Genomic DNA, 23,840 nt, shown 5'->3' on the forward strand with positions numbered 1-23,840 from the left:
AAGAGGGAAAGACCCATATGAATGAAACGCCAAAAGAGTAGAGTAACTGGTATTCCCAAGCAGTTGTTTGTGACATGACCCAAACTACAAGGGAAGCTAATTAATGAAATCCTACAGCGAGTTTCTTCTAAAAGTGTATTTTAGGAAATAATTTCTTTTGCACAAATTCAGGCTTCCTAGAAAATAATATACAAACTGAAAATTTTAGTGAATAAACAAAAACTAGTTACCGGTAACAAATTTTTAAAAGATAAATGCTACATCCATAAAAAAAAAAAACCCTGTACAAGGATGTTATAACAGTTTTATTTTTAATAACTGGAAATTGGTAACAATTCAGTTCAGATGTCCATTAATGTGAGTGAATAAACTGATATGACAGACCATGAAATACCACTCAGCAATGAAAAAGAATGACTACTGACAGATGCAAAAAGACGGATGAATCTCAAAACATATGCTAACTGAAAAAAGCGGAACACTAAAAGTATATATACCATAGGAAATCATTTATATAGAATTCTAGAATAAGCAAAATGAAACTATGGTCATAGAAATCAGATAAGTGTTTGCTTTTAGCAATGATTATTTCTTACGACATACCCATGAGTTTGTTTCAAAATGTGTTAAAAGACTCCAACCAGACAGTCTGTACCTCCTCACAAAGACACACACCATCAACTAGAAGTACAGAGTATTTGCAAAAGCTAAAAGTAAACTGAAATACGGGCAGGTGTTTAGAGTTAACTACCACTTTACAGGAAATACAGGGAACCGAGGAACATGTTAAAGGATACTACTGGGACGCAATTGGCAAACCCCAGAATAAGGGTACCTCTACAGGACAAAATACCGTTTCTTTAACAAATTAATCAGAAGGACGGGGGAGGGGGGAGGTTAACTATCATATGGACCCTGACTGGATTCCAACACAAAGAGCTTTTTATAAAAATTGCGTTCATAGTCTAATCAGGGAAATATGTATACTTCCTGGATATTTGATGAAACGAAGGAATTGCGGAGAGGGTTCCTACTGATAACAGTGCAGCTATGTTGAAAGGGGGAGTCCTTGTCTTTTAGAAATGCAAACGAAAACATTCACAGATAAAATGATGCGGTATCTAGGATTCACTTCGAAAGGCTAAGAGGTGGAGAAGCAGAGGAAGAGCAAGCACAGCGGCAGACAGAAGCTGGGTGCCCAGCACACGGGGCTCCGATGAAATCCCTCTACTACTGTACAGGTTTAGAATTTCCATACAAGTCATTTCAAAACACTGTAGCTCCAACTTGAACAATTAACTATACACATGGCAGGCACCCGAAACCGCCTTTCACACCAACAATAAACCTCCCTGTACAAATGCAACATTTCTGAGTACTTCAAAAAGAAATATTATCCAAACCTTTTGGTTAAATAACCACCTAAGGTTTTTATTGTCCTGTATAAGATAACTCTCAAGATCTTGGCAGAAAAACAAGCCCACCTGAACTGTGACAGGAGAGACGTGAGTGTGGGTGGCGAACACAATCCTATATACAGATGATGTATTACAGAACTGTACCCAGGAGCCCTATATAATTTTATTCACCACTGTCATCCCAATAAATTCAGTAAAAACTTTATATAAAGTAAAAAGAAATCCAGATGGGTAGAATTTGCCTGACCTCACTTGGTTGTTTTTAATGCCCTTGATGATAGTTCTGAATGTGAATTTTAACTTGGTGAGACATGTATCTCTGAGCAGGAAAAACTTTAGAAGTGTCTTCCTTCCAATTTTTAAATCTGAGAAAAGACCAGAACCTTATGCTGGAAAAACAGCAAAATAAAATAACACAAATAAAATAATAAACCAAATATTGCCTCCCTTACAACAAAGCCATCTTCTCTCCAGCTATGTCAGTACACACAGGGAAAAACCACAGGCTGGAGATCCCTAAAAACCTATGTGTGTGTGTGTCAGTAGCAGTGAGTTAGTAATAAACTGTTTTTCTTCCTTCTGGTGTTATAAAAACTATCTTATAAAAATATTCGTAAGAATATTAATATATTGCCTGACCTGGTGGTGGCGCAGTGGATAGAGCGTCGGACTGGGATGCGGAAGGACCCAGGTTCGAGACCCCGAGGTCGCCAGCTTGAGTGTGGGCTCATCTGGTTTGAGCAAGGCTCACCAGTTTGGACCCAAGGTCGCTGACTCCAGCAATGGGTTGCTCGGTCTGCTGAAGGTCCGTGGTCAAGGCACATGTGAGAAAGCAATCAATGAACAACTAAGGTGTTACAATGTGCAATGAAAAACTAATGATTGATGCTTCTCATCTCTCTCCGTTCCTGTCTGTCTGTCCCTGTCTATCCCTCTCTCTGACTCACTCTCTGTCTCTGTAAAAAAAACAAGAATAAATAAATATATAATCTCTTTTTTAAAAAAAGAATATTTTTCCAACGAGGAACCTATAATTCACCATCTTCACCCTTTCCTGTCTTATTCATACATATATATTTAATATTTTTTAAGTATCTATGTACAGTCCTGGATTGGGCTGTGTTCATTTATTCTGCCTTACCTATTTTTCTACAGGCTAAATAGTCTTGGTGTCATTTTGGTATATTTAATTAAAATAATGTATCTTAAAAAAACACTGATCTATAGTTAATAATATGGCATTCTATACTTGACAGTTGCTGAGATTAGACCTTAAGCATTCTCAACAAAGAGAGTTAACTTGTTAACTATGTGAGCTGATGGATGTGTTAATTACGTTGATCTTGATAACCATTCTACAATGTATATGTGTATCAAGTCATCACACTGCACACTTTATACAATTATATTTGTCAATTATTCCTCAATACAGTTAAAATTAAGAAAAAAACCCAATCTAACTTAATTCAGGAAATGCCCATTTTCTTTTGGAAACTCCAAGTGTTGCAAAGCCAGTTAGGAATTACTAGTCCAAGCGATTATTTTAAACACGCTCCATAATTCGGTTCTGAGTTCTCAGAGGTCTCTGTTAGCGCTAGGGAAGAAGTATCATGCTGGCCCTCAGCATTATGGGCCAGTGAGACAGAAACAAACACGGCTGCCTTGTAGGGCCTGAGGCACAAAGCTCTGCAGCGGATGCTCCTAAGAGGCACCCTGTGAGTTCTCTAATGTGCCGCAGGGAGGGGTGACCCTGTGAACAAGGTCAGGACCCCTGCATTGCGTCAATGGGCTGGAAAAACTGGTGGGATCTAGGGACAGACAACCATTCCCAAGTCCACATGGCCTCCCCACAGTGCATTCCCACAATGCCTCAATGCCTCCACTTCTGTACACTCTGCCCACTGGGGCTAGAGGCCTCTTCCTCCCCTGGACGTCAATAATCCTTCATTTTAACCTCCTTTGGGGACACGTAATGTGGTGTCCACTAGACTTCCCCAAAACAGTGACCTAACAGGGCTGTAATTTGAGTCGAGGAGCCATGGCTGACTCAACTCTGTGTCCCTCACAGCTCCTGTTAAGACGCTGAGCACGCAGGTCTTGAACATCCATCTACTCACTGAATGCAAACAGAGAAGATGGCCTGCACAAGCCATTTGGTAATACCCTTGGAATGGCGCTCCATCCGGAGAGACGGTTCTTACCAGCTGACAAGACATAATCGCCTACTTTGCTTCTGTTGTGATCTTACTTATTAAACTTTACTATTATTCTACAGAAAACATTTAAGGTTTGGGTCTGACCTGTGGTGGCGGCAGTGAATAAAGCATCAACCTGGAATGCTGACATTGCCTATTTGAAACTCTGAGGTCACTGGCACTGAGCATGGGCTTGCCAGGCAGGGTCGCTGGCTTGAGCAAGGGGACATTGGCTCAGCCCTGGTCAAGGCATTTACAAGAAGCAGTCAACATAGCACTGAAGTGAAAGCAGCTACAATAGTTTCCACCCTCTCTTTCCCTTCCTATCTCTGTCCTCCCTCCCTCTCTCTCAAAAAAAATATTAAGGTTTGGAAATAACGTTAAGTATGAACATTCTTCTAAGAGCTTAAAAGGCAGAACTCTTGATCAATATAAAGTAATGCCCGAGTGCTTCCATTAGATTTTTCACCAACACCTTGAGCTCAACATGGCCAAAAAAATGAAAACAAAAACGATTCTTCTAATCCAACTGCAAATCTGTCCTAGTGCGACTGCAGTGTATGTTTAAGGACAAGAATTAAAAGTGTGGTACCTGTGTATTATTAACTGGTAATAAGATCAATGAAGCAATACGGTACTCACTGGGATTAAACCAAAGAAAAAGACGGAATCTCGAGTCAGCAGGAAGGGTAACCCTACCGTATGTGGACCTACACAGGAAGGCCGGAGCTGCACTAAGACTCACCCCATGTCTCAACTAAACCACGGGTGTTCTGGAGAAAAATAGGAATTCCTTCCTCATCGCATCAATCATAACTCTGAACCAGAAATCATAAAAGAGCTGACAAATTCAACCCTATTAAGAAAACTGACTTCACAATAATAAGTTTTTTTAAAAAACCATCATAAGCAGAGTTAGGAGACAAACTGGGGAAAAAAGTAACATCACTCACATAATGAACAAAGGACCAATTTTCCCCAAGCGTAAGAAACAGCTCCTTAGAAAGTACAAAAGTAACAACCCAGCAGGAAAATGAAGGAAGGACACAGGGTCCCCAGGACAGGAAATACAACTGGCCTCTAACAAACTATAAAAGGTTCACTCGCTCCTGGAAGAAGAGAAGGCAGGTCTCTTCCTAGAGTGAGTTTATTTGGAAATACAGGTCATATTTTTACTTTCTGGCTTCAAACGTGCCCGCCTATACAAGTGTTGTTTTTTCATCAACGTGGAATCCTTCTCTCCTAGTCTGTTAGCCGTGAATGGTTTTGGCGCTCCATCACAATCGGCTCTGAGGGTCTAGTGAGACCAAGCACCTACTTCTCATCCTGCCACTACTAACTGTAGTCTTTTACCTGCAACGATTTATGCACAAGATTGCTCTGTCGTTCCCCAGCATGAACTAACCTAGCAGCTGCGACCCTCTCCATGAGTGTGTCCCAGGAAAAGGACTACTGGCCTCATCAGTCTGCATCAGACCAACTGTGCTTCATTCATTTCCCCATGTATAAGGCGCACTTCCCCCTGAAAAATTTAGGGTCTAAAACGCACTGTATGTGCGTCTCATACAGTGGTTGTAGATTTTTTTTTTTACTGGCATTTCCTGCTTGTTTTTGCGCCCATTGTTAAAGACAGAGATTCGTCATCAGATACAGATGAGGACAAGCTAATGGATGGCAGTTTTGACAGTGATGAGGAGTTGTACGAATTTTATGATGAACAAAACTTAAGTTCAATAACTTCATGTAATACATTTTTTTTCACATTTCGGGCCCCCAAATTAAGGTGTGTCTTATACATGAGAGTGTCTCATAGGAAATGCGGTACCTCCCTGAGCCCATCAAAGGCACCCCAAACACCACCTGGCCCCTGCTGCACTTTTTCTTAGAAGACGTTGCTGGCCTCTGTCTATTGAGGAAAACTACCTTCTATACTGTGAGTGATGCAGCATTTTGTTTGTTTGTTTGTTTGTTTTGTATTTTTCTGAAGCTGGAAACGGGGAGAGACAGTCAGACAGACTCCCGCATGCCCCTGACCGGGATCCACCCGGCACGCCCACCAGGGGCGACGCTCTGCTGCGACCAGAGCCACTCTAGCGCCTGGGGCAGAGGCCAAGGAGCCATCCCCAGCGCCCGGGCCATCTTTGCTCCAATGGAGCCTTGGCTGCGGGAGGGGAAGAGAGAGACAGAGAGGAAGGAGGGCGGGGGTGGAGAAGCAAATGGGCGCTTCTCCTGTGTGCCCTGGCCGGGAATCGAACCCAGGACTTCTGCACGCCAGGCCGACACTCTACCACTGAGCCAACCGGCCAGGGCCGATGCAGCATTTTTTTAAAAGGGGAATTTTTACTTTCTAATTTAACCCAGGAACACACTGTGTCAAACGTGCCCTGTCTTGTTTTTAAGCAGTACTTTCAGAGATTAAATTAAATTTTAAATTCTCACACTCTTCAAACATCAGTAACTTCTCAGGACCAGTGAGAAAACTGGCCAGATAGAGAAATGACTGAAATTTCATCACTGACCACAAAGAAATGAACTTGACGGCTACTATTCAAGTCATCACTCACTGGAGGAAAGATATTATATACTTCTAAGTATCATTATACATGAAATATAAATTCATTAAAAGATGAAATTCAAGAATGAACTTTGGACTATTCTCATCACTAAAGACTGTTTGGATGTTGGCACACACTGGGAATATTTCATCCACAGACAACAGAGTTTTCATTAGAACGAGAGAGGAGAAAACCTGCAGTCTAGAGAACAAAAGCTAAGAGTTCCAAGTTTTAGTGGCCATGTTTCCCATAGGGCTATTATATAAAAGAGTAATACTATATATTTTTTATTCACATACGAGAAAGAGTAAAATGTTGCTTTTATTTAAGCCCAAGAGCAATAATCTTGCATGAATTTCTGAAAAAAAATGATATGCATTTTCCTATAAGATAATGAGGACCATTAGTTATTAGGCCAAATCATTCTCTGACAATTCAACAAACTTATTAATTCACTCATTTTACAGACTAGCCTCTCTCCTTTTCAATAAAAGGGCCCTTCCATACCAAACACGTGGCCACGCAACATGCCACCAGACAGACTTCAGGTGGTATCTTAACAAGGACAAAGAGAGAATTTCCAACGTGAAGCCACAGGATAAAACCAACACTCGGTGCTTGCCTTTCATTTCAAGGAAAGCAGTATAAAAGCAACAGAAAAAGAAAAGGTAGTTGAAAAATATAGTTGCTCTCCACAAAAGAATCTTAAAAATAAAAAATCATGAACTTAATAATTTTCCTAAATGAAATTATGCCATTATTCCTGATTTCTTTGTACTAACTAAAAGGACAAAACATCAAACTTCAGTAAAGTTTCAATACTATATAATACATTTCATTAATCAGAGATAAAAACTACATTAAAAGCAAGGGAATTATTTTATGTCTGTGATTAGGCAGTTGGAGGGCTTGTATTTTATGTATACATTTTACACTTCAACTTATTTAACAGTGTCAGTTCACTAACTACAGTTTTTTTATATATAAAGAAAATAGATTTAGAATTTTAAGAACAAATTACAGTAATTTTATGCCTACGGCTCGCACCTCTTAGAAAGCACGCACCCCAACACTCCTCTTACTTTCCCACCACTTCCTCGTCTCCTCCCTCCTCCTCTCTGAAACCACAGGCTAAGTGAGAACTGCTGACAGGGGCCTCGAATCCCCTAGCGAGGAGCAGCCACCCTCATTTGTCACTTGGGGTAGAGGAATAAAGGACGCAGACCAGAGCGCAGCTCCTGAGTAGGGCGGGGTGCAAATGCGTGCAAGGTCTGCCTGGCGAGCCTCAATGTCGTCTACAGATCTTCCCACTGCCGCGTGCTGTCCTGCACGCCACTAACACGGAGCCTCCTATGATGAAAGAAGGACAGGTAAAGGGCTTCGGGCTACTGGCTTTGAAAATCATTTGTGAAAACCGGGTTCGTAAGGCAGCCTATGACCATAAGGCTGCTGCCAGGAGGATAAAGTCCAACTTGAAGCAAGTCAAAATCTGCCCACTGCTTAATTTATATAAATTTGATCTTTTTTTTTCCTGTATTTTTCTGAAGCCGGAAACGGGGAGAGACAGTCAGACAGACTCCCGCATGCGCCCAACCGGGATCCACCCGGCACACCCACCAGGGGGCGATGCTCTGCCCATCCGGGGCGTCACTCTGTTGCGACCAGAGCTACTCTAGCGCCTGGGGCAGAGGCCAAGGAGCCATCCCCAGCGCTTGGGCCATCTTTGCTCCAGTGGAGCCTCGGCTGCAGGAGGGGAAGAGAGAGACAGAGAGGAGGGGGGGGTGGAGAAGCAGATGGGCGCTTCTCCTGTGTGCCCTGGCCGGGAATCAAACCCGGGACTTCTGCACGCCAGGCCGACGTTCTACCACTGAGCCAACCAGCCAGGGCTTGATCTTAAATATGACCACGTAAGTAACAAAATCAGCAGTCTGGTCCCCTCTTGGTTTTGAGCTATCTGAGCTGGCATCGGGCTACCCACCAGGCAGGAGCCACCACCCTTTATAGCTCTTTTGCTGAAATACAAGGCTCCGCACTTAACTTGCAAAAGTCACTCATAGCGTGGGGCTTGTTCCATTCAACACTTCTCGGCACAGGAAAATTCAAAACTAAAAAAGCCAAGGTAAGGGTTAGCATTTATATCAGGTTCTTGATGATACAAATGGAAAAACTGGGAGATCTACTCTAAACAAACAAAAAAAAGGGTTTGTTCAGGGGGGTTTCTGGGAGAGGGGCAGGGTTTTCAGGAGCAGGGGCCAGGCTCAGGTAAAGCTGCCTCGCCTTCACACCCACGCCATCGCACCCCTGGATGAAACTCCTGTCATCGCCTCTTAGAGCTAAGAAGGGACAGTATATCTTAGCACAGTGGTTCAACAACACAAGCTTCGGAGTCACAGAGCTGGGTCCCTATCCAGTCCCAGCCAGCTACGTGGCAAGACCAAGTTCATCACTCCTCTAAGCTTTGGCTTCCTTCTGTAAAATGGACCAAACACAATGTACCCACATGAGGCTGTTGCAAGGACTAAATAAGAAACATATGCCCTGCCCAGAGAGCTCGGTTGGGTAGAGCATCGTCTAGAGGTGCGTAGGCTGCCACTGCGATCCCGGTCGGGGCACACACAGGAACACACTGACGTTCTCTCTCTCTCTCTCTCTCTCTCTCTCTCTCTCTCTCTCTCTCTCTCTTCCTTCCCTTCCTCTCTCACTGAAATCAATAAATATTTTTTAGAAAAGATATGGAAAGTACTCATTGCAGCATCTGGGAGAGTAAGCACTCAATGCAGAGAGAAAAAAGAAGAAAGCTGAAATATATTGTGCACGCACACTCCCACCTCCCAGCTGAGGATTTATAAATATCATCAAATACAACTCAACTTTGAGAATACATTAGATGATGATGCGGGTAGCAGAATTTTTATCTTCCTAATTATGTTTTGCTTAGGCAAATGTCAAAAATGAGCTTCTGCTTCCAGAGCAGACACTGATGGGTAGTAGAAACGGGGCTGGCGGGAGGAGCTCAGACACATACTCAGCAGGGGCTGGCTGAAAACTATGTGACTTGATAATTCATCCATCTAATCTCAGGCCACAATACACACTGAACATAAAGTGTGTACAAATCTCGTGGACTGAAGGAGTGTGGACATGTTTATGCAGGAGCCCGGCAGGAGGGCAGGAAATGGTTGCTAACAGCACCCACTGAGCACAACTGCTCCTGCGCATGTGCAGCATCTCACGTGCATCATCTCGTTGTTCCCTCAGAGCAACTCTAGTTCTGGACTCAAGAAACCAAGGCTGACCAAGGTTGGGAGGCTTGCCAAAGCCGCGGAACCACAACCGGCATCAGAACCCAAGCCCCATGATGCAAAAACCCACGTCTTCAGCTAGACATTTCAATGAGAAGATGGACAGAAGCAGGGACAAAATAAGCAATGCCACATTTCGGGGACCTTGAGTGTAATGATTAAGAAATAAGGCTACAAATACAGGTTGGAGCTGGAAAGCTATAGAGTCTATAACTGCCAGTGACTCTAAACTTTACTTGTAGATAGTGAGGAACCATCGAAGGACTTTATTAGGCATTACTCCAAGCTGTGCAGAACAGAATCGAGTCGAGGCCTTAAAACAATGTAACTACATGCTGGTCAATCAGAAATAAAATCAGGGAAAGTTATGAAATACATTTCTAAGCAGATGACACAGCAAAAAAATCAAAGAATCATTGAGGTCCCCGGTCAGGGCACATACAAGAATCAATCAATGATGGCATTAATGAGTGGAACAGCAAGTCTCTCTCTCTCTCTCTCTCTCTAATCAATCAATAAAATTTTTTTAAAAATGAAAAAGCATCAGTGAGGCTCCAGGGTTGGCTGTCACCTCCCAGGATGATGAGAAATTAGGAATCAGCCAATTCTTAGAAGAAACAGTGAATCCAATTTTAGAAGGATTTATATGAAAGAATAGAATACTCACAGGAAACTGAAAACTTAAATATTTTAATGTTAAAGAAAGCTGTGTTTTCTCAATTCATGTGAAAATACTTTTAGAGATGGCCATGATGAGCCAATAATTAAGATATCATCAATCTCCTTGTTAATGGAAGTTCACTAAAACCACAACAATGTAAACTCAGAGACTTATAATGGTACCTGTAATCTTCCCCACTCTTTCTTTTGCCTTCTCGCTCTCCCCTCAGCATTTACTGACTGAATGCCCACTGTGGAGCAGGCATGTGGTTATACAGGTAACAAGCATGCAGGGCAGTGGTCCCCAACCTTTTTTGGGCCACGGACCGGTTTAATGTCAGAAAATATTTTCACAGACTGGCCTTTAGGGTGGGACGGATAAATGCATAAAATAAAATCATGCGACTGGCATAAAAACTGTGGTATTTTTAAATATAACTGTCGAACTTATGATATTTATTGGACTAAGTTAAAAGAGGAACGAGCATGTCTTCATTATTCAGGCTGTATTTAAATTTGTTGTTCTGACAACGTTTCATGTTATTTATTCTTTCTCTGCGGACCGGTACCAAATGGCCCACGGACCAGTACCAGTCCGCAGCCTGGGGGTTGGGGACCACTGATGTAGGGTTCATAGTCTATGAGGGGAGATAGACATTATCCAAACCACCACCAAAATAAATGCCCCACTATAAACAAAAGTGCTTGGCTCAGCACCATGCCTATAAAAGGGCCCACAACGGTTGAAGGAGGGAGGACCATGCATGTTGCTTCTGCTGGGCGAGGGGCTGTGTGAGCTCGGGCACTTACCTAACCACGTTGCAATGAGGACAGCATCAATTCCGTCTATCGGCTCACAGATCCGAGCCACAACTGGGTGGATCTGCTGGGCCAGGTAGTACTGGGTGTCAATGGTTATATTGTCGTGTTTCTGCAGCTGCTCAGGTGCATAGGCCCTCTGACTGGCACTGAGGTTTGACCCATCCTATAAGAGGATATGGAACAGGTAAAATTGTAAGAAATTCAACCACACACACACTTGCTTAGTCAAAAGAGGGACAAGAATTCAAATTTCGTGTGTTCCAGTCCAAACACCAAGAAGCCCTTGTGACCTATTGGTAAACATGCTGTATGCATCTAAGAGTAGGAAGATGAAGGAGAACATCTCGCCCACTGCCCACGAATGTAAAATCCAGCATGTGTTGTGTTCTGTTTTTTGTTGAAACACAAAACCAACAAGACGGCATGACTATATTAGATAATTCCACCTGCCACATCGCAGAAACACATTGCAAAGACCTGCTAACAGTCTAGTCAGAAGGGCCTTTCAGGAGTGATGACAAAAAACATGTGCAGTCCTTTTGTTATGTTAATGCAACCCCTCACACAGGCATTCCAGTCACAGTATCACCTTAAAGGCTCCAGAGTAATACTTTCCACAAGAACTACATGTATCACTGAGAAGCAAGTACACAAGGAGAAAAAACAGGGCAATGAAACTCACACAGCAGTCACTTATGTACAAGGCATAACGGGTAAGAGTGAGATTAACGAGCTATCTGGCCAAGTGGCACTGCCCGAGAAGCGAATAATGTGTCCACTGGAATGAAGGGCACACCATTCTATACTGTTCATGTGGCTCTTCCTAAGGCAAGGAAGATGGGTCCGAGAGCTTTTGAAGGGGTGCATCTTTACTCTATAAAGTATTGAAATTCCATATAATTGGCCCAATACAGTCTGGTGGGTGATGTCACCATCATCTGTGAATCAAAAAGTCATCACTTTACTGGACCAACATCCAATAACTCGCTGCACTCTTCCTCTCGTCTGCAACAACAGAATTTAATATTCAGACTAGTAAATTATAACCATTCACAGCGCTCAGCTGTTCTGCAAACTGATTATAATGTGAATCCTGCTACAATCAGTCCCCTTCTCAGCTCAGAGCCCAGCCCGAAGCAGAGGCAACCTTCCACACTGCTGTCTTTCCCGGGGACTGGACGCAGGCTCTTTCTCTGGCTGGGCTCCTGAGAAACACGCTGGGACACTTACCAACGTGGTTCTTCCTAGTCTAAGATACACTGAAATACTGGAAAGGAAGCCAATCTCGGATTAAAAGGCATGCTTTTAATTATTTTTCAGGAGTTTACAACAGAGTAAATGAAATTAATGTACTTCCCCATGTATAAGTCGCACCCTTTCCCGAAAAATGTGGGAATCTAAAACCTGGGTGCATCTTATACAGTGGTTGTGGCATTTTAAATGCTATAGGTGGGACTGAGGACGAGGCAGTATATGAAGACAGTGATTCATCATCAGACACAGATGAGGACAAGCTAATGGATGAGAGTTCTGACAGTGATAAGGAATTGTATGAATTTTATGATGAATAAAACTTGAGTTCAATAACTTTATGTAATACATTTTTTTTCCAATTTCAGGCCCCAGTATTAATGTGCGTCTTATACATGGGGAAATACAGTTCACAGAATCAATCACCTGTAATTGTTACCCTTTTAGAAGTTTGAATTGTTAGAAGAGAGTAAGGTGACAGTCAATGACAAAAAGAGCGTGAAAAATCCTTGAGCAGTGTCTTTCTGTACCATAGCTGTACTGCCTTTTAACAAACACATGAAATCTGATCAATTTATAGAACTGTAGTTTTTAAAAAACCAGCCTGTCCTTAAGATATAGCAATGATAAGTTTACTAATTTTTAATAGTAAATAAAAATCAGATTTGTAGAGGCAAAAATTTTTTTTTAATGCCAGTTATTTTCCATTCTGTTACAGGAAGGTATACTTTTAAAAAAGCAGTTGAAAATTTCTGAGCACAGTCTCAATTTAAAAAGTTTTTATTTTAGGCCCTGGCCGGTTGGCTCAGCGGTAGAGCGTCGGCCTAGCGTGCAGAGGACCCGGGTTCGATTCCTGGCCAGGGCACATAGGAGAAGCGCCCATTTGCTTCTCCACCCCTCCGCCGCGCCTTCCTCTCTGTCTCTCTCTTCCCCTCCCGCAGCCAAGGCTCCATTGGAGCAAAAGATGGCCCGGGCGCTGGGGATGGCTCTGTGGCCTCTGCCCCAGGCGCTAGAGTGGCTCTGGTCGCAATATGGCGACACCCAGGAGGGTCGCAACATGGCGACGCCCAGGAGGGGCAGAGCATCGCCCCCTGGTGGGCAGAGCGTCGCCCCCTGGTGGGCGTGCCGGGTGGATCCCGGTCGGGCGCATGCGGGAGTCTGTCTGACTGTCTCTCCCTGTTTCCAGCTTCAGAAAAATGAAAAAAAAAAAAAAAAAAAAAAAGTTTTTATTTTAAATATCCACACAAAAGACTAGTTTTAACAGTGACTCAAACACATTTCTTTTCTTTTTTTAAGATTTTATTTATTCATTATAGAGGGGGAGGGAGGAGCAGGAAGCATCAACTCCCATATATGCCTTGACCAGGCAAGCCCAGGGTTTTGAACCGGCAACCTCAGTGTTTCCAGGTTGATGCTTTATCCACTGCGCCACCACAGGTCAGGCCAAACACATTTCTTTTCTTATTATGCCTTAAAAACTCTGAGCTCAAATGTGACTAAATGCAAAAAAGAATTGATAAGATAATAGGTTTGGCTGTGCTGTATTGGAAAAACATTTAGATCGTGATATAGGACATATCCTTCTCAAAGGCCTAATTCTCAAACCTAGCATGACCCCATGGTACATGGAGTAACAAGCAGCAAAGACATCTAAGAACAGATTAAGGAGTAATGCTGGCCTTGCTCAAAGTGCCCACATAGTCATTTGTGAACGTCACCAAGTACATAACTCACAGAGAAGGCCAGGTGCAGTCAATTCATTCAAAACTCTCTAGTCATCTTTAGCAGAAGAGTAATGGAAAAAACTCTTAAACAGGTGACAAGTGTTAAAGTCATACCTTATGAAAATTATGTCCACCAAAAGTTAAATTAAGGATTAAAAAACTTAACCAATAAGTCAAAGTTGATTTAAGATCCTAGCAAATTATTCGTGTAGGTTTTACAAGACCACGAACTACAACATAAATTAGATACCAAAAACATTACCCTGAACTCGTCAACATTTACAGTCTGAGTAAGTTATCAGCAGAATACTATACCCTAAGTGTAAATTTTAAACAAAACAGAATCTGCTTAGGAGATTGGCAATAAACAGTTCTCCTAAACTGTGATCAATCATACATTTTCAAAAACATATTCTAAAATTATGGTTGTGTCATGAAGCACAGAAATAATAATATGAATACTTAAAAGCAAAAGAGGTAGGCAGCCTTGGTAAAAGTGGGCATGCCTCACTGCTAGGGGACAAAGGCAAACTAAAGTCCTAGAGTATTTCTTGCGACACAGTAAGAAGTTAAGAAAGAGAGACATAAACTGTAGGTTTAGCAAGTAAGTTCAGGTCCAGTATCAGTGGATGAGGGAAATGTTGAAAAGCCAGCAAATCGGATTTATTTTACTATATTAGCATCAGCATTTGAGCTTTTCTGTATCAATAAGACCTGAAAACAAGAAATAATAAGACCTAATATTTAGACATCAAAATACATCTCCATTTCAGGTTGAGCCAAAACACAACTGCGGCTGGACTTCATTAATAGATGCTATTTCACTGTGTGTGGTGTCTGTGTGTGTGTAAAGCTGTATGGTGCCATCTGCTCGTCATTAACAATCTAAGAGCTTTTCCACATATGTGAAGACATAAATGAAAAAACCCCACAAAAATAACACTAGTCTGTTGACCAAAATCTTCATTTGCATAATATGAGAATTGGTTTTTTTTGAGATGAGACTTGTCAGAGACAATATGCAAAGCACATTAAGGGCTTGAGCAAGTCAGACATGTACGGAAATATTTTCCTACAGGAACTGGCTTTCTTTACCAGTTCTTAATCAAGGGGAACCCTAGGAGGGAGACGGAGTCAAGTGCCGATTCCTGTCCGTGTAGTTAAATCATCTGTTCTGCACATCATCGACAATACTGAGCAGATATTAGCAAATGGCTTTCAAATTTTGAAAAGACTCTCTGATTTAAAAAAAAAAATTGATTATAGTTCGACAGAGATCATTCATACTGCAATGAAGTTGAAGGCTTATGTAAAATTTCTTAGTATTACAACACAATGCAAAAAGTAATTTAAAAGAAAGTCCTATTCAGATGACTTATGTCTCTTACTAGACAGACTCACACTACAGTCATTTTAAAGAACCTAACAGAGGCTATGACTGATCGATGTGTTTTTGTTTTGTTTTGTCTTGCTTTTTTACAGAGAGAAGGAATGAGACCTATGTTTGTTCCAACTTCAGTGTTCTTAAAGGAAAAACTGCTCTGTCCTCCACCCTCTCTCTGAGCCCCTAACTGTTAGCAGCTCGCTACTCTCAAAAGAAACCAGTTAGTGGTTTTGAACTGTGCTCTCGGAGGCCTCGAGTCCCTTAGAGGTACCTTGTGGAACAGGGAGAAGGAAAGGGGGTGGGTTCTAGACCCCCTCCACTCAAAAGGAAGAACAAAACTAAAACTAGTCAACTGGTGTTTTCTTCATAAGGTATGCTTTCAAGATCTCTCACCTTTCTCCATATAATCATGCATCTCATTTTTTTTCAAGTCATTCATTGAACACAGGTTAGGGAAAACTGCATTTACTCTCTTCTTCTACCAATATTCATAATGGAAACTGTGGCAAAGGGGATGATAAACACACTGCTGGCCAGATGACCAAACCTACGTACATTTTCACTGACGGCAACTTAGGGCTGACGCAGCAGTTCCAGTGATACACTGGTCTCACGAAAATGATTTTAGTGACCCAAACACACGCCTTAGATGTTTACAAAAATTTTAATACAATTTGCCATACCCCTCACTAATGTTTTTAAATGTTGTAAAACCAGTCAGATTGAACCATCTCTTGACAGCACCAATTTATCAGGAAGACTACTAAATAAGACATTGTGGCAAACCGGATTTTACTCTATGTCCTAAGTCCTATCAGTCTTGTTGATTCCGATATTGTTACCTGACAGATGATGTAGGACACAGTATCTCCAGCTTTCACCTTTCTCCCTCCTTGAGAATTTATCCAGAGGGCAACATGCACGTGAGGCAGGGATTTTTTGTCAGGGTAATCCTGCGGATCCTTGGTCAATGCCTAAAGAGAAAAAGAAGGAACAAAATACCACAAACTTTAAAATAAAACCCTTCTCACACAGTTATACACTAATACATCTTTGCTAGAATCATACTGGCTACATAAACATAAAAATGACAGAAGCGCCTGACCGGGTGGTGGTGCAGTGGATAGAGCATCAGCCTGGGATGCAGAGGACCCAGGTTCGAGACCCCGAGGTCGCCAGCTTGAGTGCGGGCTCATCTGGTTTGAGCAAAGCTCACCAGCTAGAACCCAAGGTCACTGGCTCGAGCAAGGGATTACTCGGTCTGCTGTAGCCCCACGGTCAAGGCACATATGAGAAAGCAATCACTGAACAACTAAGGTTTCGCAACAAAAACCTGATGATTGATGCTTCTCATCTCTCTCCGTTCCTGTCTGTCTGTCCCTATCTATCTCTCTCTCTCTCTGACTCTGTCTCTGTAAAAAAAAAAAAATGACAGAAGCTCTACATAGAAAACAAGTGTCACAGAATCTGTAGACACCCCAGCCTCAGGTCTCCCCTCTCCATCATGTAGTAACTAATACAGCCCCATGCAACCCTGACAGAAACAGAAATACAAGTGTATGGGCCATGACACACACTTATATATAAAACATTAAGACTATAACTTCAGTCTTAAGGTCTCTCTTAATGTTGTAATTCTCACTGAATTAACTGAATAGGATGATGGATAACAGCTACTCTGACTTAAGGATGTGTAAGGATGTGTTTGTCAAAAGATTCTCTAACCTCTTACAAAACCCAGAGGTTCCATAAATCACTGGATTTACTCCCACTGTCAACCTAAGCTCTACAAAGGCAGAAGGAGTGAGTCTGCAACAGAAAGTGCCAGGTGAGCAGAAACATAGCAGCCTGGATCACAGCTGCACTCCCAGTGCTCAGAACAAGACCTGATGCACAGGAGCAAGCAAATGTTTGCAGAATCGATGACGTCACTCACTCGGCAGTAATTCACTAAGTTCAAGCACCGTTAAGTACCGCGAGATGACTGAGACGGTCACTGATTCTAAGTCATTTGCTATTAGTAGAGGACTCCCCATCATAAAAAAGGAAAAGCCCTAGAGCAGCGGTTCTCAACCTGTGGGTTGCGACCCCAGCGGGGTCACCTAAAGCCATTGGAAAATACATAATGCATATCAGGTATTTACATTCCGAATCATAACTGTAGCAAAATTACAGTTATGAAGTAGCCACCAAAATTATTTTTTGGTTTGGGGTCACCGCAACATGAGGAACTGTATTGCAGGGTCATGGCATTAGAAAGGTTGAGAACCACTGCCCTAGAATAAGCTACATGAGCCATAAGAGAGATGTGAACAGTGTTAGGGAGAAAGTTTAAGACAAGCGAAGAGCACTTCCACCTGAGAACAGAAAAAAACTTAAGCAGGCACGTGAAGGAAAAACAAGATCTTAAGAAAAGGTGACAGGAGCAAGAAGATTCCAGGCAGAGAAAAAAGCAGAAGTTAAAAGCAAGAGTTGAGAAATAAATACAGTCAAATGGACTGGAACTCTACTCACAAGGGAAGGAGGGAAATACCTATCTCTGTAAGAAGTGCATTCCAAAAAAAACAAGAGGTAGGACAGGGAAAAGGGGGCTGCGTGAATAAGTCATCTAAGGGTTGCCCGCAGACCCCTGGGAGGTTCCTGATAGCCGTGATGGGGGTCATGAGATCAAAACTATTTTCCTAACAATACTATTTGCCCTGGTGATGCAGAAGCAATGGTCAGTAAAGGTGCCGGTGCCTTAAACATGAATCAGGGCAGCAGCACCAAACTGTACTAACAATCATTGTATTTTTCATTACCTACCACACATTCAGAGTTAAAAAAAAATAAATTAAAAAGGCAGTTTCACTTCAGAATATTCTTGATGAAGCAGCAAAATTTATTACTTTTTAAATTCATGACCCTGGAGTATAAAGCTACTGTTTGGTGTGACAAAACAGGAAGCATGCACAAGACTTGTCTACAGTAAGTACCCTGAAGAACAAAGGTTCCTTGAGAAAAAGCACTTGTGTAATTGTTTCAGTTGCAAGCTAAACTAGCCGCCTTTTTCATGGAACACAATTTTTACTTGAAAGAACAACAGTACAACTGCAGTTATTCTAGTTTGGGTGTCTGGCAGAGGATTTCTCAAAAAAGAAAATAAAAGAACCAAGTGAGCCTGCCAGTTCAAGAAAAACAGCTGATGGTATATACTGTCTATGATAAAATTCAAGCTTTCAAGCACAATTTATAATTTTGAAAAAAACTTGTTCCCACTTTTGTGACCATTATAGTTTCCCAACACTAAAAGACTTTTCTGATATAAGTAGGAACATTTTTAAATGTGATTTTTGATACTGTATATAAAATGTGTCAAAATGTGGAAGATTTACATAACTTGGGGAAGCAGCATTGAACAAATGACCAATACATAATGTCACACATGAGTAAAATAGCCATTCAAAGAACAACACAGACCAATAGAGTTTAATGTAAGAGAGTATGCAAAGTTCATTGACGTCGTTTCAGATTCCACATTAAAAATAACCTTTAAAAAATACTAGAGATTTTCTGGAATGGAGAACATACTCAAACAAATAATAGATGAGAACTTCCCAAGCCTGTGGAAAGAACTAAAGCCTCAAATTCAAGAAGCAAATAGAACTCCGAGTTTTCTTAACCCCAACAAACCTACTCCAAGGCACATCATAATGAAATTGACACAAACCAACGACAAAGAAAAAATTCTCAAGGCAGCCAGGGAAAAGAAGAATACAACATATAAAGCAGGGGTCCCCAAACTTTTTACACAGGGGGCCAGTTCACTGTCCCTCAGACCGCTGGAGGGCCGGACTATAAAAAAAACTATGAACAAATCCCTATGCACACTGCACATATCTTATTTTAAAATAAAAAAACAAAACGGGAACAAATACAATATTTAAAATAAAGAACAAGTAAATTTAAATCAACAAACTAACCAGTATTTCAATGGGAACTATGCTCCTCTCACTGACCACCAATGAAAGAGGTGCCCCTTCCAGAAGTGCGGCGGGGGCCGGATAAATGGCCTCAAGGGGCCGCATGTGGCCCGCGGGCCGTAGTTTGGGGACCCCTGTGTTAGAGGTTCTAGCCACAGCAATCAGACAAGACAAAGAAATAAAAGGCAACCATATTGGAAAAGAAGAAGTAAAGGTATCACTTTTTGCAGATGATATGATCCTATACATCGAAAACCCCAAAGAATCCACAAAAAGACTACTAGAAACAATAAGCTAATACAGTAAGGTCGCAGGATACAAAATTAACATACAGAAGTCAATAGCCTTTCTATATGCCAACAATGAAACATTTGAGAATGAACTCAAAAGAATAATCCCCTTCACGATTGCAACAACAAAAAAAATACTTAGGAATAAACATAACAAAGAATGTAAAGGACTTATATAATGAAAACTATAAACCATTGTTAAGAGAAATCGAAAAAGATATAATGAGATGGAAGAATATTCCTTGTTCTTGGTTAGGAAGAATAAATATAATCAAGATGGCCATATTACCCAAAGCAATATACAAATTCAATGCAATTCCCATTAAAATTCCAATGATATTTTTTAAAGAAATGGAGCAAAAAATCATCAGATTTATATGGAACTAAAAAAACTCTGAATAGCCAAAGCAATCCTAAAGAAAAAGAATGAAGCTGGGGGCATTACAATACCTGACTTCAAACTCTATTATAGGGCCACGACAATCAAAACAGCATGGTATTGGCAGAAAAATAGACACTCAGACCAATGGAACAGAATAGAAAGCCCAGAAATAAAACCACATATATATAGTCAAATAATTTTTGATAAAGGGGCCAACAACACACAATGGAGAAAAGAAAGCCTCTTCAATAAATGGTGCTGGGAAAACTGGAAAGCCACATGCAGAAGAATGAAACTGGACTACAGTTTGTCCCCCTGTACTAAAATTAACTCAAAATGGATCAAAGATCTAAACATAAGACCTGAAACAATTAAGTACATAGAAGAAGACATAGGTACTCAACTCATGGACCTGGGTTTTAAAGAGCATTTTATGAATTTGACTCCAAAGGCAAGAGAAGTGAAGGCAAAAATTAATGAATGGGACTACATCAGACTAAGAAGTTTTTGCTCAGCAAGAGAAACTGATAACAAAATAAACAGCCAACTAAATGGGAAATGATTTTTTCAAACAACAGCTCAGATAAGGGCCTAATATCTAAAATATACAAAGAACTCATAAAACTCAACAACAAACAAACAATCCAATAAAAAAATGGGAAGAGGACATGAACAAACACTTCTCCCAGGAAGAAATACAAATGGCCAACAGATATATGAAAAGATGCTCAGCTTCTTTAGTTATTAGAGAAATGCAAATCAAAACTACAATGAGATACCACCTCACACCTGTTAGATTAGCTATTATTAACAAGACAGGTAATAGCAAATGTTGGAGAGGCTGTGGAGAAAAAGGAACCCTCATCCACTGTTGGTGGGAATGTAAAGTAGTACAACCATTATGGAAGAAAGTATGGTGGTTCCTCAAAAAACTGAAAATAGAACTACCTTATGACCCAGCAATCCCTCTACTGGGTATATACCCCCAAAACCCAGAAACATTGATACATAAAGACACATGCAGCCCCATGTTCATTGCAGCATTGTTCACAGTGGCCAGGACATGGAAACAACCAAAAAGCCCGTCAATAGATGACTGGATAAAGAAGATGTGGCACATATACACTATGGAATACTACTCAGCCATAAGAAATGATGACGTCGGATCATTTACAGCAAAATGGTGGGATCTTGAAAACATTATACAAAGTGAAATAAGTAAATCAGAAAAAAACAGTAACAACATTATTCCATACGTAGGTGGGACATAAAAGTGAGACTAAGAGGCCCTGGCCGGTTGGCTCAGCGGTAGAGCGTTGGCCTGGCATGCGGGGGTCCCGGGTTCGATTCCAGGCCAGGGCACATAGGAGAAGCGCCCATTTGCTTCTCCACCCCCCCCTCCTTCCTCTCTGTCTCTCTCTTCCCCTCCCGCAGCCAAGGCTCCATTGGAGCAAAGATGGCCCGGGCGCTGGGGATGGCTCCTTGGCCTCTGCCCCAGGTGCTAGAGTGGCTCTGGTCGCGGCAGAGCGACGTCCCGGAGGGGCAGAGCATCGCCCCCTGGTGGGCAGAGCGTCACCCCTGGTGGGCGTGCCGGGTGGATCCCGGTCGGGCACATGTGGGAGTCTGTCTCTCCCCATTTCCAGCTACAGAAAAAGAAAAAAAAAAGTGAGACTAAGAGACATTGATAAGAGTGTGTTGGTTAGGGGGGGGGTGGGAGGGAAAGGGGGAGGGGGAGGGGCACAAAGAAAACTAGATAGAAGGTGACAGAGGACAATCTGACTTTGGGTGATGGGTATGCAACATAATTGAATGACAAGATAACCTGGACATGTTATCTTTGAATATATGTATCCTGATTTATTGATGTCGCCCCATTAAAAAAATAAAATTATTAAAAAAAATACTAGAGATTTTGGGTGTAGAATAAAAAAAGAATATACACAAGTATATAAAAAAGATAACTGAAGTACACTTCCTTCTTCCAACTTACACATTTGTGTGAAACTGGATTTTCTTCCTGTACTCAACCAAAAGCACACATCACAACAAATTGGATGCACAAGCTGATATGAGAATCCAGATGTCTTCTAAACTGAACATTAAAAAGAGCTGCAAAATTGTAAAATCATGCTGCTCCTCTGGTTAATTTGTCTTTGTTTTGAAATATATAGTTATTTTTCATGGAAAAATGTTATTTTTGTAATCCCATGATGGTTATTATTGCTAAGTTAAATAAATTAATGCTTTTAAATTTTCTCAATTTTATGTTCTAACACAGTATATATCAACACAAACCACATAAACAAAAGCTCTTAAAGACCTCAATTATTTTCAGAGTGTAAAGGTGTCCTGAGGCTAGAAATTTGAGAACTGCTATAGAACAAAGCAGGTCCTCAAACACAGCTGCACATACCCATGTTATGTACACTTTCTAAATCAGGCACTCATTGTAGGAGACTGCCTAGGAAAATCTCCAAGTATTTGAATCTCCTCAAACTCAAATTATGCGAAATCTTGATTGACTCAGTTGGGTAATAGTGCATAGAAATCTTATCAATATAATTCTACTTAAGAAAACCATTATCTTCTCTGCAATGTTAAGAAATTCTGGGCTCTGGCCAATTGGCTCTGTGGATAGAGTGTCGGCCCACCATGTGGATGTCCTGGGTTCGATTCCTGGTCAGGGCACACAGGAGAAGTGACCATCTGCTTCGTTCTCCCTCTCTCTCCTCCTTCTCTCTCATCTCTCCTCCCACACACAGTGGCTCAACTGGCTCGAGAATCAGCCTCAGGCGCTAAGGATAGCTCAGCAGGTCTGAGTGTAGGCCCCAGATAGGGGTTGCCAGGTGGATCCCAGTTAGGGCACATACAGGAAGGAGTGTATCTATCTCCCTTCCTCTCATTAAAAAAAAAGAAAAAGAAAAAGAAAAATTCTGAATTTCACCTAACATATTTTCCAATTATTATATTGGGACTATTTGGGGATTTTATAAACTATCAATAGTTTTATAAAGCTTGATTTCAGGGGGAAAGAATATTTCCTGGTGGTCTAGGCTCAAGTTAGCCAGGGCTATAAAAATTAGTTGTCATCTTTTGTGTTACTTTATGAAATATATTTAAGCTAAGATTGCAGTGGTTCAGAAAAATAGTTGCTTGTGGCAACAAGGGCTAACATCACTACAGTGGTAAATCTTACCATTTCACCCCTGCACCCTAGGCTAACCTCCCACTGTCAGCCCCAACTAGCATCAAATGGGCTATATATATATATATATATATATAATATATCTTATAGTAAGACCATCCACAACCAGTCACATACATAGACTCTTCCATTCCACTGCCTTTTACCCTTTTTTAATGTAAAAACTGAACTTTCATAAGTTTTAAATATATAGTATAAGCAGTCAGACAAATGTGAATCAGGACACATAACCTCTGACAAATGAATAGCTTACTGTAAGCAGATACAGATATAATTCAGATATAATTATGATATAGTCTTTTCATAAGAATTTACTGTATTTACATCTGCAGAAATTCTTCTTCTTTATAAAAAATAAGTATAACATGGGACAGTACATATCTTTGAGAGACCATTAGCACCTTGAAAATACGAACCATACTTCACTTGTTCACCTTTACATACCAGAATCTAGTACTGAGCACATAAGCGGCACTCCATGTTTGATTAATGATTAAACAAGCAAATGAGTCCTTTTATAGCTCACTGAACTATTATTTGCCAGTTACTATGAAAAGTGAGATGGAAGATGTAAGAACAGTAAGTCACAGTGTCAGTTCTGCCACAGAAAAAAAAGTAAACATAGCCCCATCACACTGAGTATTGACTATTATGACTATTAATAATAATACATCACTAGAAGTTAATAAT

At 41.2% G+C, this 23,840-nt stretch overlaps 1 protein-coding gene across 2 annotated transcripts in view; it reads right to left on the reverse strand.

The window, feature by feature from the left end:
• Positions 1-23,840, reverse strand: part of POLA1 (DNA polymerase alpha 1, catalytic subunit) — a 333,405-nt gene that overhangs the window by 176,726 nt on the left and 132,839 nt on the right. For both annotated transcript variants that reach the window (XM_066249441.1, XM_066249440.1), the window contains exons 31-32: positions 16,154-16,285; positions 10,941-11,115 (exon numbers count right to left, since the gene is read on the reverse strand). In XM_066249441.1, the coding sequence (XP_066105538.1) occupies positions 10,941-11,115; positions 16,154-16,285 (307 nt within the window). The remainder of the gene's footprint in view (positions 1-10,940; positions 11,116-16,153; positions 16,286-23,840) is intronic.

This window comes from Saccopteryx bilineata, chromosome X (genome assembly GCF_036850765.1).
Source record: "Saccopteryx bilineata isolate mSacBil1 chromosome X, mSacBil1_pri_phased_curated, whole genome shotgun sequence".
NCBI classification, from domain to species: domain Eukaryota; kingdom Metazoa; phylum Chordata; class Mammalia; order Chiroptera; family Emballonuridae; genus Saccopteryx; species Saccopteryx bilineata.